At 39.7% G+C, this 14364-nt stretch overlaps 1 protein-coding gene across 1 annotated transcript; it reads right to left on the reverse strand.

Annotated features, from left to right (window-relative positions):
- Positions 1 to 733: 733 nt before the first annotated feature.
- On the reverse strand, positions 734 to 12194 carry LOC125014631 (forkhead box protein P2-like). The gene is made up of 15 exons (XM_047595876.1): positions 12032 to 12194; positions 9896 to 10000; positions 8826 to 8906; positions 7924 to 8047; positions 7322 to 7499; positions 6851 to 6952; positions 5640 to 5727; positions 5166 to 5311; positions 4290 to 4657; positions 4135 to 4205; positions 3083 to 3184; positions 2853 to 2974; positions 1950 to 2007; positions 1728 to 1849; positions 734 to 1650 (listed from the first exon to the last, which is right to left on the reverse strand). The coding sequence occupies exons 1-15, from the start codon at positions 12185 to 12187 to the stop codon at positions 1530 to 1532; spliced, it is 1944 nt and encodes a 647-aa protein (XP_047451832.1). The 5' UTR covers positions 12188 to 12194; the 3' UTR covers positions 734 to 1529.
- Between the last annotated feature and the right edge of the window lie 2170 nt (positions 12195 to 14364).

Raw genomic sequence — 14364 nt, forward strand, 5'->3', positions numbered from 1 at the left:
TTTAGAATTCATTCAGCTGTCTCTGCCTCCCGTCACATCCTGAATAAACACCAGTGGCCCATTAGAAGATCTGCATCCTGTTATATACTACTCTGTTTGTTTGATTGCTTTTGCTTTATTAATTATTAATTTATGCTGCTCAGCTCACCATAGCTCACATAGTGTTTATTTGGTGGGTGTGGTGAGGTGACTTGTTTTTGTTTTTTTTTCAGCCCATATTTTGCTCATTTCTGTTGTATTGAGAGCTGCTTTGAATGCATGTGGTGGGTTAAAAAAATCCCTAAAGAAACAATGAAATATTATCCTGCACCCCTCTATTCTCCTAGCTGTAACTTGAATGTTTTTATAAAGTGAAATAAATAAATGCATCAGTGTCCAAAACTATACGGGCCTAAAAAATGAAGTGTTCATAGAAACAATCTGCTGCCCTGCCAATATTTTGTAGGAGTACAACCAGGAAATGATGCGCAAGAATGAATTTATTGTACTCGCATGAATTCATGTCATTACTATGTTACACACATTTGCTGAACAAAACGATGGACGCAATATTATAAATGATTTCTGTTGGTTTTCAAAGATCAATTTATAATTTACTCATAAATAAGAGTTAAGTAAGTTATTTAAAATATGAAAATAAAAGTACACTAAACAGTAGCCCTGAGTTACCTCCTAATGTTTAATTGCCATGTAAAGTGAACATATGACGCTACAAGTGCATTTACTCAAGAAGTCGTTTATTCTTTGTAAAAATCATTAAAATAGCCAACATACAGACTGAGTAAGTAGATAAGCAGAAAAACATACTGGATAACTTAACATTGCACAACACGGTAATAAATCCAACATTAAACAGGTTTACATATATTTATTACACTGTAGTAACAGACATTGGACACGCAACTACAAACAGAAGGACTCTGGCATGAGCACCTACTCTCAATATTATAACATGTCTGAGTTCAGTGGACTGGAATAAAGGAAAGACAAAGATAACACATACTGATATGATTCTTAAATAGAAGTAAAAACATAGAAAGACACTCCTCTTCAGTCGGAACGGTGCACAATGTACATATTCAACTGTTTTAATGACACATATCTTCATTTTATTCTATCACATATCAAACAACATCAAACATCACATCGATGGCATAATAAATAACTCTGGGAATCGTTCACTTTGGCCTTTAAGATGGATTTAATTAAAACACGACAGTTCATCCTGTTTTCTCCAGCTGTACTTTTGACTGCACATGCTTTTTTTTTAGATATCACTTGACTTTGTATATTCATGTTTGTCTGATGCAATTTTATTTGGCAGCTTTTCCCTTGAAAAAGAACGAAAGGACTGTCCTATAGAGGGACTATAAATGGGACTAAACAGCAACACCTCCAGATACATTTTAATCACACGTCTTATATTCAGAACTGTTAAAGCCACTCAAATATCCAGAAGGAAAAGCCTCCGATACCTTTGTTTTGGTGAGAATGTCTGGAAGAATAGATTGTACTCGCACCGTCAGGGGTCATTCCAGGTCAAACAAATGCTCTTCGTCATTTTCCATCATGTGCTGCAGACTGTCCGACTTCACCATCGGCATCATGCATTCATGGTCGTTCAGCTCTTCGTCTTTAAGGAAAAATGGCCTGCAAAAAGACATTTCAATAAATGCTCTGAGCACATTGTAGATGTCACTCGTTTCCAGACTTTATTATAAACTCACTGCTGGACTTGTGCAGAAAAGTGGAGGTTTTTGTTGCTTTCCGCTGCTTTGTTCTCCCTTATTTGACCCCTCGAGCTTCTGCTTAAACTCTCCTTCTTGTAGGATGTCTCTGATAGCGCTGCCTGCAAAGAATATTTATTAACAATCAGACAGTGGGCGCAGCTCAAACTCCTGTGAACGGGAACAACTGGTCAAAACGTCTACTGAAACATATCCACTCACCTGTAAACTCACATTTGCAACAGTCCCGAAAGACACATTTTTCATGAGTGACGGGCTCCTGCAGCGTAATAAGGGTGAAAGGATTTCAAAATACACATAATCCATTTCTAATTCATAGCAAGCAAACCAATACATACTATGTATTCTGAAAACAACAGCATGGTAAACAGCAAGTCCACTTAAATTGACAAATAATTAATGTAGTGAATGAACAGGGCTTTGTATAAGAGCTCTGGAACTGATGAGAACTGTTCCAGTCATATTTCTCTATTTATTGACACCAGGAAACTACCCTCTACATACTGTAAAGCACATATTTTGGTGTAGCCATAGTTTCTACTGATTTACTGAAAATTTGTTTTTGTTTTTTTCTGTTGGTCCAGTTCTTCACTACTCATCACATGCTGTGCTTTATGGAATCATCTACAGTTCTTTCCATTAAAAGTAGCCTATCGTGTCTCTTATCCATGTCAAAAGTTAGATTTTTGCTTCTTAATTTTGCAACTAACAGTGGAGAAAAAAAAAAAAAAAGCTGTTATATCTGCACGAAACCATTATCAAACTAGACGCCAGTGTTCTGCAGCTACACCCTGGACAAGTCAACAGTCAATCGCAGGCCTCACACAAAGTGACAAACAACCATTCACACTCTTTTTTTTAGATTAGATTTTTTAGATCTAGAATCATCAATTAACTTAACAGGCATGTGTTTGGACTGTGAGAGGAACTCGGAGTACCCCCTGAGATATGTTGGAGTAGAAGTAGAATGCAGTATGACAAAACAAAAATGAACTACCTCAAATTTGTACTTTATATACACCAAATGCACATATCTCTCCCCGCTCTATTACATGCAGACACATGTGTGCCAGCTCTGAGAGGAGCAGGAAGGAAGCACCGTACCCCGTGATTTTCTGAGATCTTCTCCTCTGGAATTCAACCTCATCAACCGTCCACACGGCTCCTTTCACATTCTCCACGCGCACGAAACACTTGTGCAGGCTCAGGTTGTGGCGAACTGCGTTCTGATCCAGAGGAAATCAGAGTCAGGGGGGTATTGGTGAAACCGTGATGCTCAGATCATGTGTGACACACGGCGGGATCGGGGAGGTTAGGATGTGCGGGTGCGATACCTTCCACGTGGCAGCGTTACGTCTGAAATAAGCGAACGTCCTCGTGAACCAGTTGTATATCTCGTTGAGCGTCAGCTGCATGTCTGATGCTTCCATGATAGCCTGTAGATGGAGTTTACATAAAAAAATTGAAACACATTACAGGGTCAAGTCAAAGCTCTGGCTGTTTCATGTCTAATCCAAGAACAGGAGAGTGAAGCTGCCCTCAACTTTGATTTAGTTTTTTTTGGTAATACTCATCAGTTTACAGGATTAATGTCAGTAACAATGTGACTTAAGTAACAATTAAAGGTGTAAGGCCACTACTTGGCGTCATTACCATTATTCATTTTTAAACTTTTATTCATCAATGACATGTTTGCTTTATTCCAAACAACACTTGATACAACCCAATACAGCTCAGAGAAACACATACTTATGTTCAAGAGGATTTTAAATTGATAATATAACAAAATGAACAAGTTAATTTTGTGCTGTCGAATGTGTAATGAATGTGTAATGAGGAGTATTAGGGCAACCCATGAGAAAAAAATTGAGGAGGCAGATTTTTTTTCATCATGCATTTTGAGAAAAAAGTCGAAATACATGTTCATTAAGTAGACCGGCAGTATCGTATGCGTATGGTACTGCCGATACTAATATTAATATTAAAATTGTGATGTGATTATTTTTTAGTTATATTGTTGATATATTATTTTGGACTGTTGCATGTCACCAGTGGCGTGGATATTGTCACACACTGTTGTGAAAGTCAAAGTCAATTTTTTTCCCCTGAAATTTCATCTTTTTTGTCAAAGTGCATGATAAAAACTAAAATCTACCTCCTCTATTTTTTTTTCCACATGGGTGGCCCTAATACTCTTCTGTACCTGTAGCAATACTAGTACATACATATTTCTTTCCCCACACACATTAATATGTCCTCATAATTCATGGCTCACAGGGTGGTGAATAAAAGTGAAATTTTAATGCCTAAACTCAACTGAAACACGAACCCTGAACATATTCCATCCCCAGTTCGTGATCACATAAAGAAAGCGACTTGGTCCTACCTGTCGGATCAGTATAGCGTAGGTGAAAGGAGGTCTGATATCAGTGTTCTTGTAAAGCTCAAATTCATTTTCTGGAACAAGATAAGTCAAACCTGCCATAAGCCTCTGAGTGTATTTACTGGCCGATCAGATACGTTAAGTGGCCCTAAGTATACCTGAAGACAGAGCGCAGACCAGCGGGTGGTGACGGCGTCTTATGGCCCCGGCACACGACGCGTGAGTGGGAGACTCTTCTTCACCCCTCTGGGGTGGAGTCCCTGGAGGCTGGGGCGACACTCGGGCAGAGTCTGACGGGCTCAGAGAGGGCGAGCGGTTGGTCGCTGTGATGGAGCTGAGCTGAGAGCAAACAAAAGCAAGACCATCCAAGTCGACAAAGGGACAGCGCAAAGACTGACAGAGAACCAAAACAGAGTGGGAGAATCTTTTAACTGAGTGTAACAGAGCGATTAGATGCGCCTCCTCAGAGAAGATTCCACTAATATCGCAATAAGAAGGAAGCCAATTATTGTTAATTATAGGGTGAAATTATTTGGTGCGTGTTGTGATTATGGTGCAATATTTGCAAGATTAACAAATGATTATCTTCCACATTATCAGAGCATGTCTGCTGTCTGGAAGCACAATGGCGCCGATGAGGTGCCAACTGCTGGGCACAGAGAGGGAGGGAAGCTGAGAGCTGACCGACCTCACACAGTCCACCGAGAAATGTAATGTGAGAGTTGTGATAAAAAGGTGCACAGGGCTTAAACGTTTCAAAATTGCACTTGTGATTCAACCTGATGGATTTTCCCTCTGCCTCAAAGTCCTGTTTTTTTTTTTTTTGTTTCTGAGAAAATGCAAACATGCAAGCCCATCGAGCTGTAAGAGTCCGACAGGTCAATTACAGTCTAGCAGAGCCTTCATCAGCTCCGGAGGAGATGAAGCTGCAGACAGACACATGCTATTTTCACAACAAATCTTCCTCACAGATCTGTAACGGCGACAACTTTACGGCTCATTTACTCAGCCTCCATTGTCCGCGCCGCCGTTACTGCTCGCTGTCTACCTGCAGGTCGCGGAGGTCGGCAGCCCCATCAGGCTGCAGCGAGCTGGCGGGGGCCGAGAGGGACCGAGCCTCCGAGGACGGCAGGCGCAGGTGAGCCGCCATCGCCCGCAAGCGCTCCCGTTCTTTGCAGAGCTGTTAAGAGGAGAGGAAGTGAGGAAGAGTCATAGTGGATGGGGGGGCATGTCAACATCACAGATGGCTGAAATGGTGGACTGAGAACCAGACACATTTCGCTGTAAAATTCCCTCCTGGGTCAAACATTACGAAGAAAGAGAACTTACAGGAATATTTGAAGTTGTGTCAATGACAATTTTTTTTTTATCAGAGGAGAACGGAATCATGATGACGACAGTCGCTCATTTAGTTTTTCAGTATGTCATTTTGGCTCTACCAAAGAATACATGTGTACGTGGCTACTGCTACAAATTCATCTGATGTTTTTGTTATTTTATTTTTTTACCTGAAGCTCGAGCTGCTGAACCACCTGCATCTGGACTCTGCACTGGGCCGTGCTCCTGTCATCCAGAGTGTGTTCACTGCTTATGTGCCTATTACAAACACAGGGATAAAAAAATTAAAAAAAGGTTGGTCAGTCCGGACTCAGAGCTGACAAACATGTCAAAATATATCAAAGCCAATCATTGAAACTTTCTGCTGCAATGAATATGAAAATCAAATAATATTACAGTAATAAGCAAGATTTAGAATTTAAGGAATTAATTAATGCTAAAAATGATGGGACCCGTAACTAAACCCCCAATCCGTGATGACCCAGTGCTCCGAGTGTTTCCAGCATTTATTCTCATCCATTTGTGTGTGTATAAATAGAATGACTAAATGCAGAGAAAGAATTTCCCCATGAGTGGATTTCTATTATTTTTGTATATAGGAGTCTTCACATGTGCAGAGAGTGTTTGGAAAACACGCATGATATTTTAATGTGTTTGCCACTGGAATGAATTTGCGTTTGCCACATGAATTATAGTTGAACGGTGAATCTGAGTTGCAGAGAAGATAAACCTAAAAGATTCCAGATACCACAGCATTTTTGTTTATACTTCCAGATTCTTCTGAAATATTTCTGCCGATCTGCGCAATCAGTGCATTTTATGGCCGTCATCGCATTTCTAAAGGGAGATTGTAGCCAGAAATTGCACATATTTGCTTTTTATTAACATTGCTTTCCATCTTTTTCCGTTTTCACACAGAGACGTATGCACACATTCACCAGTCCAATATGCATGCTGAAGGTCAGTTAACATAACTCAGAGAGCTGTTTTTATTTCAACTGAGTTCTCATCTCGGAGGCTGTGGTTTGTTGTATTGTGTTGTGCTCAAAAACAAACACAAACCACCTCCCATACAATGGAATTATTGGGGCGTTTTAACATGAAGTGAACATTAAACCTTGAAGCATAATGTAGTGCAGTACTGTTACATTAGAATGCATTTATTTTTCTCGTGTACGTAATGAACTGGCAAGTTTCCTCACTGTACAATAAATTGTGTTTCTTTCTCACATGATGAAAAACACTGTCAAAACAACCTTCTTGTTTCCGAATAAGGAGCATTTTTGAGAGACTAAATGTCTGTCTGACGATTATCCTAGGCTGACGAGAGAGACGCACGCCAAGGCCACAGAAAAATAACGAAGATGGAATAAAAACCTACTTGATAAAGTGGCTGAAGTTTTCACAGAGTGACTCGCATCCAGGCCAATTACACACACCGTGACCAAAGAGGACGTGCGAGGCGACGTGATCAACTTTAACACTGCCGAATGAGGAGAGAGAAAAAACTGTCATTAAAAAAAACTGCAGTCAGACAACGAAACAGCAGGAAAACCGACATGAGAGTGTTTGCTTTTCTTTTCAGGTGACATGACTCTGACAGGGAGCGGTGATAGGGAGCACTGAAAAATAAACGGAAAACTATTTACTTTTGATTTGGAACATGTAAACTTTTTTTTCAGGTGGAGGAACACAAAGCAAACAAACAACATAAAATATATCGTCCCAGGGGGAATTAAAAGTGAAGTCTCAGAAGAGAGATGTGTACAGACGACAAGTGTTTGATGTTTACAAACAGGCGGTGCCATATTTGCGCTGAGGTCTGTTTACAGCACAGAGAGATGGATCTCACCATTCAGCCCTGTGAGGAGGCGGAGGCTGTTGGTCACCGCTCTGTCTCCCTGTAGCTTTTGTTGACATTATTTTGTGGGCAGAGGAGTCCTGGCTGCTCGTTATTGTGGTTTTATCTTCAGTTATTCCAAATATGACCTCTTTCCATATCTGCTGCATCTCTGCGAGGCTGAGGCAAGCTGGAAGATTCGAGATAACACACAGAATTAGCTTACTTTTTATTTTATTTGTCCATTGAGGAAGCAACACATCTTATCTTATCCTAATCAGTGAATGAGACATTCGAGGAACCATGACATTTACTTTCCAGTCAGCTTGTAGCTGTGCTCACAACCAACTTTTCAGTGAAGGATGAAACACAGGGAGAGAATTTAGTGTGATCTAGGAGCAATAATCTCAGCGACAGCTTCATATTATACATTTTACACAATTTTCTATCTCTTACTTTATCATCTCAGAAGTAATCTTTCTGAGTCTGCATCACATTGATATCCAACTTTGTCTTATTTTTTGTTCGTAATATTTTATCCCATTATGTTGTGTACCTACTGTCCACTGAATCTCATGCATGCCCCTAGTTAAAAGCTTATAGCAGATGCTGACCTGATGAGTGGCCTGGAGATAGAGTAGGAGAGGACATTGCTGGTCTCTGCGTCCGTGCGAGCTGCTGCTGCTGCTGCTGCTGGAGTTGGAGGAGTTGTTGGAATATGAGCTGCTGCGCAGGGAGCTGGAGGACAGAGCAGGGAAGTGAGATCAGTAAAACATGGCACAAACAACGTAGGATGTTTCACTATGTAACCATGACAAGACTTTGCGTCAAACAGGACACGAACACTGTAATAATAAGCACACACCAATCAGCCGCAACATTAAAACCACTGACCATTGATGGGGAGTGAATAACAATGATCATCTCGTTAAAAACCTTTGGTCCTGGCATTCATGTGGATTTTATTCCCTACACATAGCACCAGCCTTAATAACGTTGCTGACCAAGAACCCTGAAGCAAACATCAAACCCAATGACAGCAGCGTTACCCAGTACGACAGTGCAGCCTGCCATGCCACAAACATCTGTGGATTGCCAGAGACCCCTCTCCTTAACCCGCGAAACCCAAACACGACGACCACAGAATGCCTGTGTCCATCAGTACGTCACAACTGTTTGTGAGGAACAAGGGAGACCTACACAATATTAGGCAGAGGGTCATACAGTATTGTTGTGGCTAATAGCTCTATCTAAAGGATTCAAAAGTTCATCAGTTCTAGATTATTGACAATCACTTCTCAAGCCTTAAAACGAAGACCTGAATACACATCATTGTGTAAAAAAGTAAGTAAAAATATATCAATACATATTAAATACTGTATAAAATTTCCTCAATGGAAATTATGTCTTCTACTTTCCAACATCCTATTAGTGCCTACTAGAACATCCTGAAATATGCAAAATTCTAGGCTAAGATCTTTCACAAAGACAATACAAAAAGACCACAAGCACTGACCTCTTTGATTTTCTTGTTTGACTGCTGCTGAAGCAGCTGAATCTGCTGTTGTTGCTTCTTGTAAAACTCTTTCAGATGCTGCTGGAGAAGAAAAGATGATTAGCTAATATGATTCCAATGTAGGCTATTTAATTATTAATAGAATATTTTGTTGTTTGTGCTTATTGATAATATTAATTACACTGTATTTCTGCTATGGCATGTCCAAGATGTCTGCTGATCAATTAAAATTGGACAGCCTGGTAGGCTAAGTAAAATTTTACCTGTTGTGCCAAATGTACAGTTTTGCACTTTTGGCCTATAAGAAGACAATTTTGTCTAAACAGACTAGCCAACCAGTATTTAAAAAACTTTGCAGTACTTGGTAGTTTTTAGTTAGTGAACTAGCATTAGAATTAGCCATGAGCTCAGTGTGAACTGGAATGTTAGCTGCTGCTTGCAAGGCTAATTATGCTAACAGTAACCAAAATATGTTAACTTATATAACAAAATATTTTTTTTTCCCATGTGCAAATTCTAATTATTTAGTATTTTCATGTAAGAGAACTAAGTTGCATTGTCAGACAGATTAAATTATCTAGCTAACTGAACAATTTTAAGATTTGCTGGCCTGGCTAACCAGTAGACTATTGGTTAGCCACCCTGGGTACATACTGTATCAGCAGTAATACGTACTAAGTAAGTGGGGTGCTTTCATGTCAAACTAATGTGTCACAAAGCTATCATTTGGTTTAATAGAAAAAATAAAGAAATGAAGAAAAGAAACTGCACTTAAATGAGAAGATGAAACAGCAGGAAAAGTGCAAAACAAACTTAAAGATATGAAAGTCAATGAAGATAGGCATCCCTGCATAAGAGGCAACATCATTCTATCCTTTGTCTCTCCTCTTGGACGTGACAGACCCTGCAGACCCTTAGCAGGTGCTTGGGAACCGCTAAAAATGAGCTAGACATGCCTATGTAAGTAAATATTTTCATGCAAAAAAATGATCTTTACCTGCACAGGTACAGTCCAGTTACTGTCCATGTTGTATATTAGCAGTAGCAGTATTAGTTTTTGTGACAAATACCTGCTGAAGCAGAAGGGCCTGCTGTTTCTGGTGGATCAGAGCCTGCAGCTGGTTGGGGGACAGAAGCTGCTGCATCTGTTGAGGAGCCATCATAGCCAGGAAGACCTCAAAGAAGGAGAAGACAGATACAATTATAAAGTGCCACAATCTACGGAGTGAAGTCAAGAGGATGAGTGAGACAGAAGGTAAATGCCAGGTGATAAACCGTGATAACCATCGAATGGGAATTTTTCCAATTACACAATAGTGTTGTCAACCTTTTGTGAACATCATCATGCTGCATTGTGTCACTGACCCTAAATGAGATGAGGGGGAAAGGCTGAGCAGTTAATTAGCGACACCATTTCATGCTTGTTGTGGCTCTTAATAGAAGTGTATGGGTATTAATAAAGGCGAACTCCCACAGAATAATAACTGGTCTGCGCTGATACCCATAGAGTGATTGTCTCCCTTTGTATTCAAACAGAGGTGGCAGGAATTACCATGACTGCATTAAAAACAAGAAGAACCCACTTACATGTTCGACACGTTGTACTACAAACAACACAAATAAAAACACAATAAAACATTATAGAAAATAGAATTCACTATTACAGTATGTGTCCCTTTGTTCTACATATAAAACGTCAGCTATTGTCCACGGTCATGTGTGAAGGCAGTGACCTGATGTTCTTCATTGGATTTAGTAAAGCCTGTCATATTGGAGTATTATCTTCGCGGCTTGCAGGATGTAATGAAAGAAGAACACACCAAGGACTTCAAGTTAGTAATTTTTTTGTACTCATTCCATTGACATAACGTCTCCAGAGTTTCAACCAGACTGATAAAACAACTGGAAAGTTATGAAGATATTGGCAGCAGGTGTAATGTTCTGAATTGCCTAGGGGGGCGTGTAGGATCTGGTCTTATTTACTGCTGGAACAGTTCATTTACTGAGGTTATATCAGCAATTTAAAAAGGTTGTACGGTAGCTTAAAACACAAGGGTTATCTCTGATTTATAATTTCACAAATTGATCTTCAGGTCTGAGACTGTTCCTGCTTATTCCAATTGAAGAATTAGTTAAACATGGTGACGTTCCACTGAATAAAAGTCATTTGTGTGAGTAAGAAAGCACAGCGTATTGACCTACCTAGTTTCCTCACCCTAATACACACCTCTAAATTATACTACAGTACAGTGCTAGTCAGGCAAAACAAGCGGGCGTCACTTTGATAATTTTGGGGGATTTCACTCTAAATCTTTCCTGGATGTTCTTTTACATGTACTGTAAGAAAACACCTATGCTGACTTCATTATCATGCTTAACAAATCACTGGGTAGGACTCGACGGTTCTGTTAGAAAAGAAATAGATTGCATATGGAGGTCCTTCTCTTTCATTATTAGAGAACACCCGGCTTCAATAGCATTCAACTGTAGTATTTTCTAAAGTTTGCAGGATGAAAAGTGTTCACATCACAAGTTATTATTGTATTCTGAAGGCTGGAATCACGCTCTGGCAGACAGGCAGTGTAGCTCGCAACAGTGTCTCCACGACATTGTCATTATGTTGAACCGGGAATAACAAAAAAAGTGACGTGTTTAAAAAGTCACATCATGCAGATCCGGTGCTGGCTGTCAGCTCACAAATTGAAGGCCACAAGTACAGACTTAAAAAGGGAATTAAAGGAAAAGACGAGGGGCTGAAGGAAACAATGTTCATTATCTGAGCTGTTTCATTGATCCTGTAGATAAAGATCACCAAGGATGGAATTGCAAGAGACAACCATAAAATGATGTCGGGCCAATGCTTATTTGCCTTTCACTTGCATGTGTTTGACCCCGGTCTGCGCACAATTATTCCTCCTTGGCACCAGCTCGCAACCTCATTATGGGGGACAAACACGAGTTCTGTGTGTCAAGTCCCAGCTCAGTTCAGATCACATATGAAATCTCTGCCACTGTCAACAGAGCTGTAGGCTCTGGGTTAGGTGTCCTGTCAGAGGATAATCCACTACGGAGCCATGGGGTATTTCTCCTGACATCTGTTTGCCCAAGACTGTTCTGTTTCCCGCTTATAAAGAGGAGGAGACAGAGCTGAAGGATGGTGAAGAGTTGGATGAGGAGGAAGATAAGGAGTAGCATCACGAACGTACCTGTTTATGGTGGAGACTCTGCCAGTTTTCAGCACTCACTCCACTGCAGGAGTCCCCATTAGCCACTCTCTCCCCTGCGCCGTTCTCTGTGTGACTGAGGAGGCTGCGGGCTGGGGTTTGACGGGATGCCGTGGGACTGAGAGGAGACTCAGGCATCTCAGCTCAGGTCCTAACAGAGAACACCAACACTAAATGAGCTGTGAGGCTCACACACTATAGGTACAGTTCAGCATCTCAGTTAAAGTTATAAGACCACACTAAGCACGAGGCAGGAAAGGAACTTTTTTTTCTAACTTTAAAAACCTATTTGTATGTATTTTAAAAACAGCTGAAGATGAAGATGAAGATGAAGGCGATGAGTGTGTTCATTGAGGTGCTGCCGAATAGATCATATGAAAAGAGGAAAAGAATGACAGCAAACCACAACTGGAATACAAAATAAAAAAGGTTGCAGGTTCGACACCCACAAGGTGACGACAGATGCAGTTTACAGAGACACAGATTCGACAGAAGGTCACAAAAGACACATTTATTTTCACCCACATGCTATTAATACCTTACACGAAAACAAAGCAAGTGTCATAAATCTAAATAAAAACATTACCTTATTCACAGCAAGTTCTAAAAATAAAGACTGAATATGTATTCACTGAAAACATTTTCAGATGTAACTGACAAATAACATAAATGCCCGCTCAGTTTTCAGTTTCTATTCTGAATTCTATGAAGCAAAGTTTTGATCACACTGGCTAACTTGCCTCTGCGCGTAGTGAAAACCAAGTGACACAAAAAGATCCCATGCATAAGGGCTAAAACGTACAACCTGTTACCTCTAAAATAAAATAAAAAAAAAAGCAGTTAACTACAGTTATTAACTCCTAAAGCCCTGCAAGAAGTAAAGTCTTAGCACCGTCTTGTACTACAAAGCTCCTCTGTGTCCATCAGAGCTGTATATAAGCTACATACCTTTGAGGAGAATAGTAAAACTCAGAGCAGCCTGGCAGAGTTGGTGTCTCCAAGTCACGCAGTTTGGACTGAGGATGTGAGAGAACTGATAGAGTTGTGTGTCTACCTGAGTGGGAGGAGTCCCAGTGTCAGTCTGTAAATATGTGACAGTGAAAACAGCAGCTGACTGCCCAGTATGTGAGAAGCAGAAAAACACAGTTATCAAATCAGCCACTGATGTTTTTTTTTTAATTATTATTATTATTATTTTATGCTCAAAAGAATTCAAAATCTTCATATATGTATCACTCCATTTTTAAAAACACCCTCCACAAATTAACATCAATTAACACTTCATTTACACTGCAATATATTTTGACGTGAAGCTGCATAATAGAGCTCGATTTTGTTCTTTTCCAGCTGATTGATTTTCAGAAATTGCTCTTGTATGTGGGCATTGCTTGTGTTGGCTGATGTTCATAGGCGTACACAACATAACAGCAAAATATATAAATAAACCCGTTGTCAAAAAAAAACGAGCACAGTTTACCGTCTCAAACGGAAAATACAAAGGCTCTCGATCTTTTAGGGAAGACGAGTATAGTTGAGACTTTATTTAGATATGCAATATGTGAAAGTTTCAAACAACAAAAAAGAGCTCTGAAACTACACAACTGTCAAACGATTATCAAAGGGCTATTTACAGTTGTTTCTGCACTTTTATTTGAACAGTATTAAAAATAAATAAAAGTGTTTTTATTTAGGCTCCTGATAAATGCAGTGTACCCTAGAGTTTAGACGTTCAACCACACCTGAAATACCTTCAGATCTGTCTAAGACAGAACAAACTCTGCACAAGACACTTTGGTATATTTGGCTCTTGTTTGTATGGGTTATTGTTTTTGTGTTTTTTAGGTCCTGGTTTCTTTTAAATACACGATAAACGAAGCTGGAGGGGACTGAAGGCCACACATCTTAATAGTTAAACCCGTGGTGACATTTAAGAATCAAGGGTTTCATAGCTCTGCTCACACACATTTTCACATTTTTTAAAAAGAATATCTTAGTATAGATTAATGAACATACACAGCAATAATGTAGGTTACATATGTGTCAAATATTATACTATTCTTACCATGATTAAGTACTGTACATTTATATTAGGGAAAGTGAAGAGGCCAGATACGTCTTCTCTTTGTTAGGATAAAATCTGCTAAAGAAGGATAAACCCAAGAGCAGTTAGTGCCTGAATTATAGATATTGTTATCAAGGTAACTTTCTGCCACCTACTGGATTAGTATTTACCTCTCCTCCAGTTTGTATAGAATAAAAAAAAAAAGAAAAAGTAATATGCATTTATTTTATATATTCAGATATATGAAAAATCC

This window comes from Mugil cephalus, chromosome 10, assembly GCF_022458985.1.
Source record: "Mugil cephalus isolate CIBA_MC_2020 chromosome 10, CIBA_Mcephalus_1.1, whole genome shotgun sequence".
Taxonomy (NCBI): domain Eukaryota; kingdom Metazoa; phylum Chordata; class Actinopteri; order Mugiliformes; family Mugilidae; genus Mugil; species Mugil cephalus.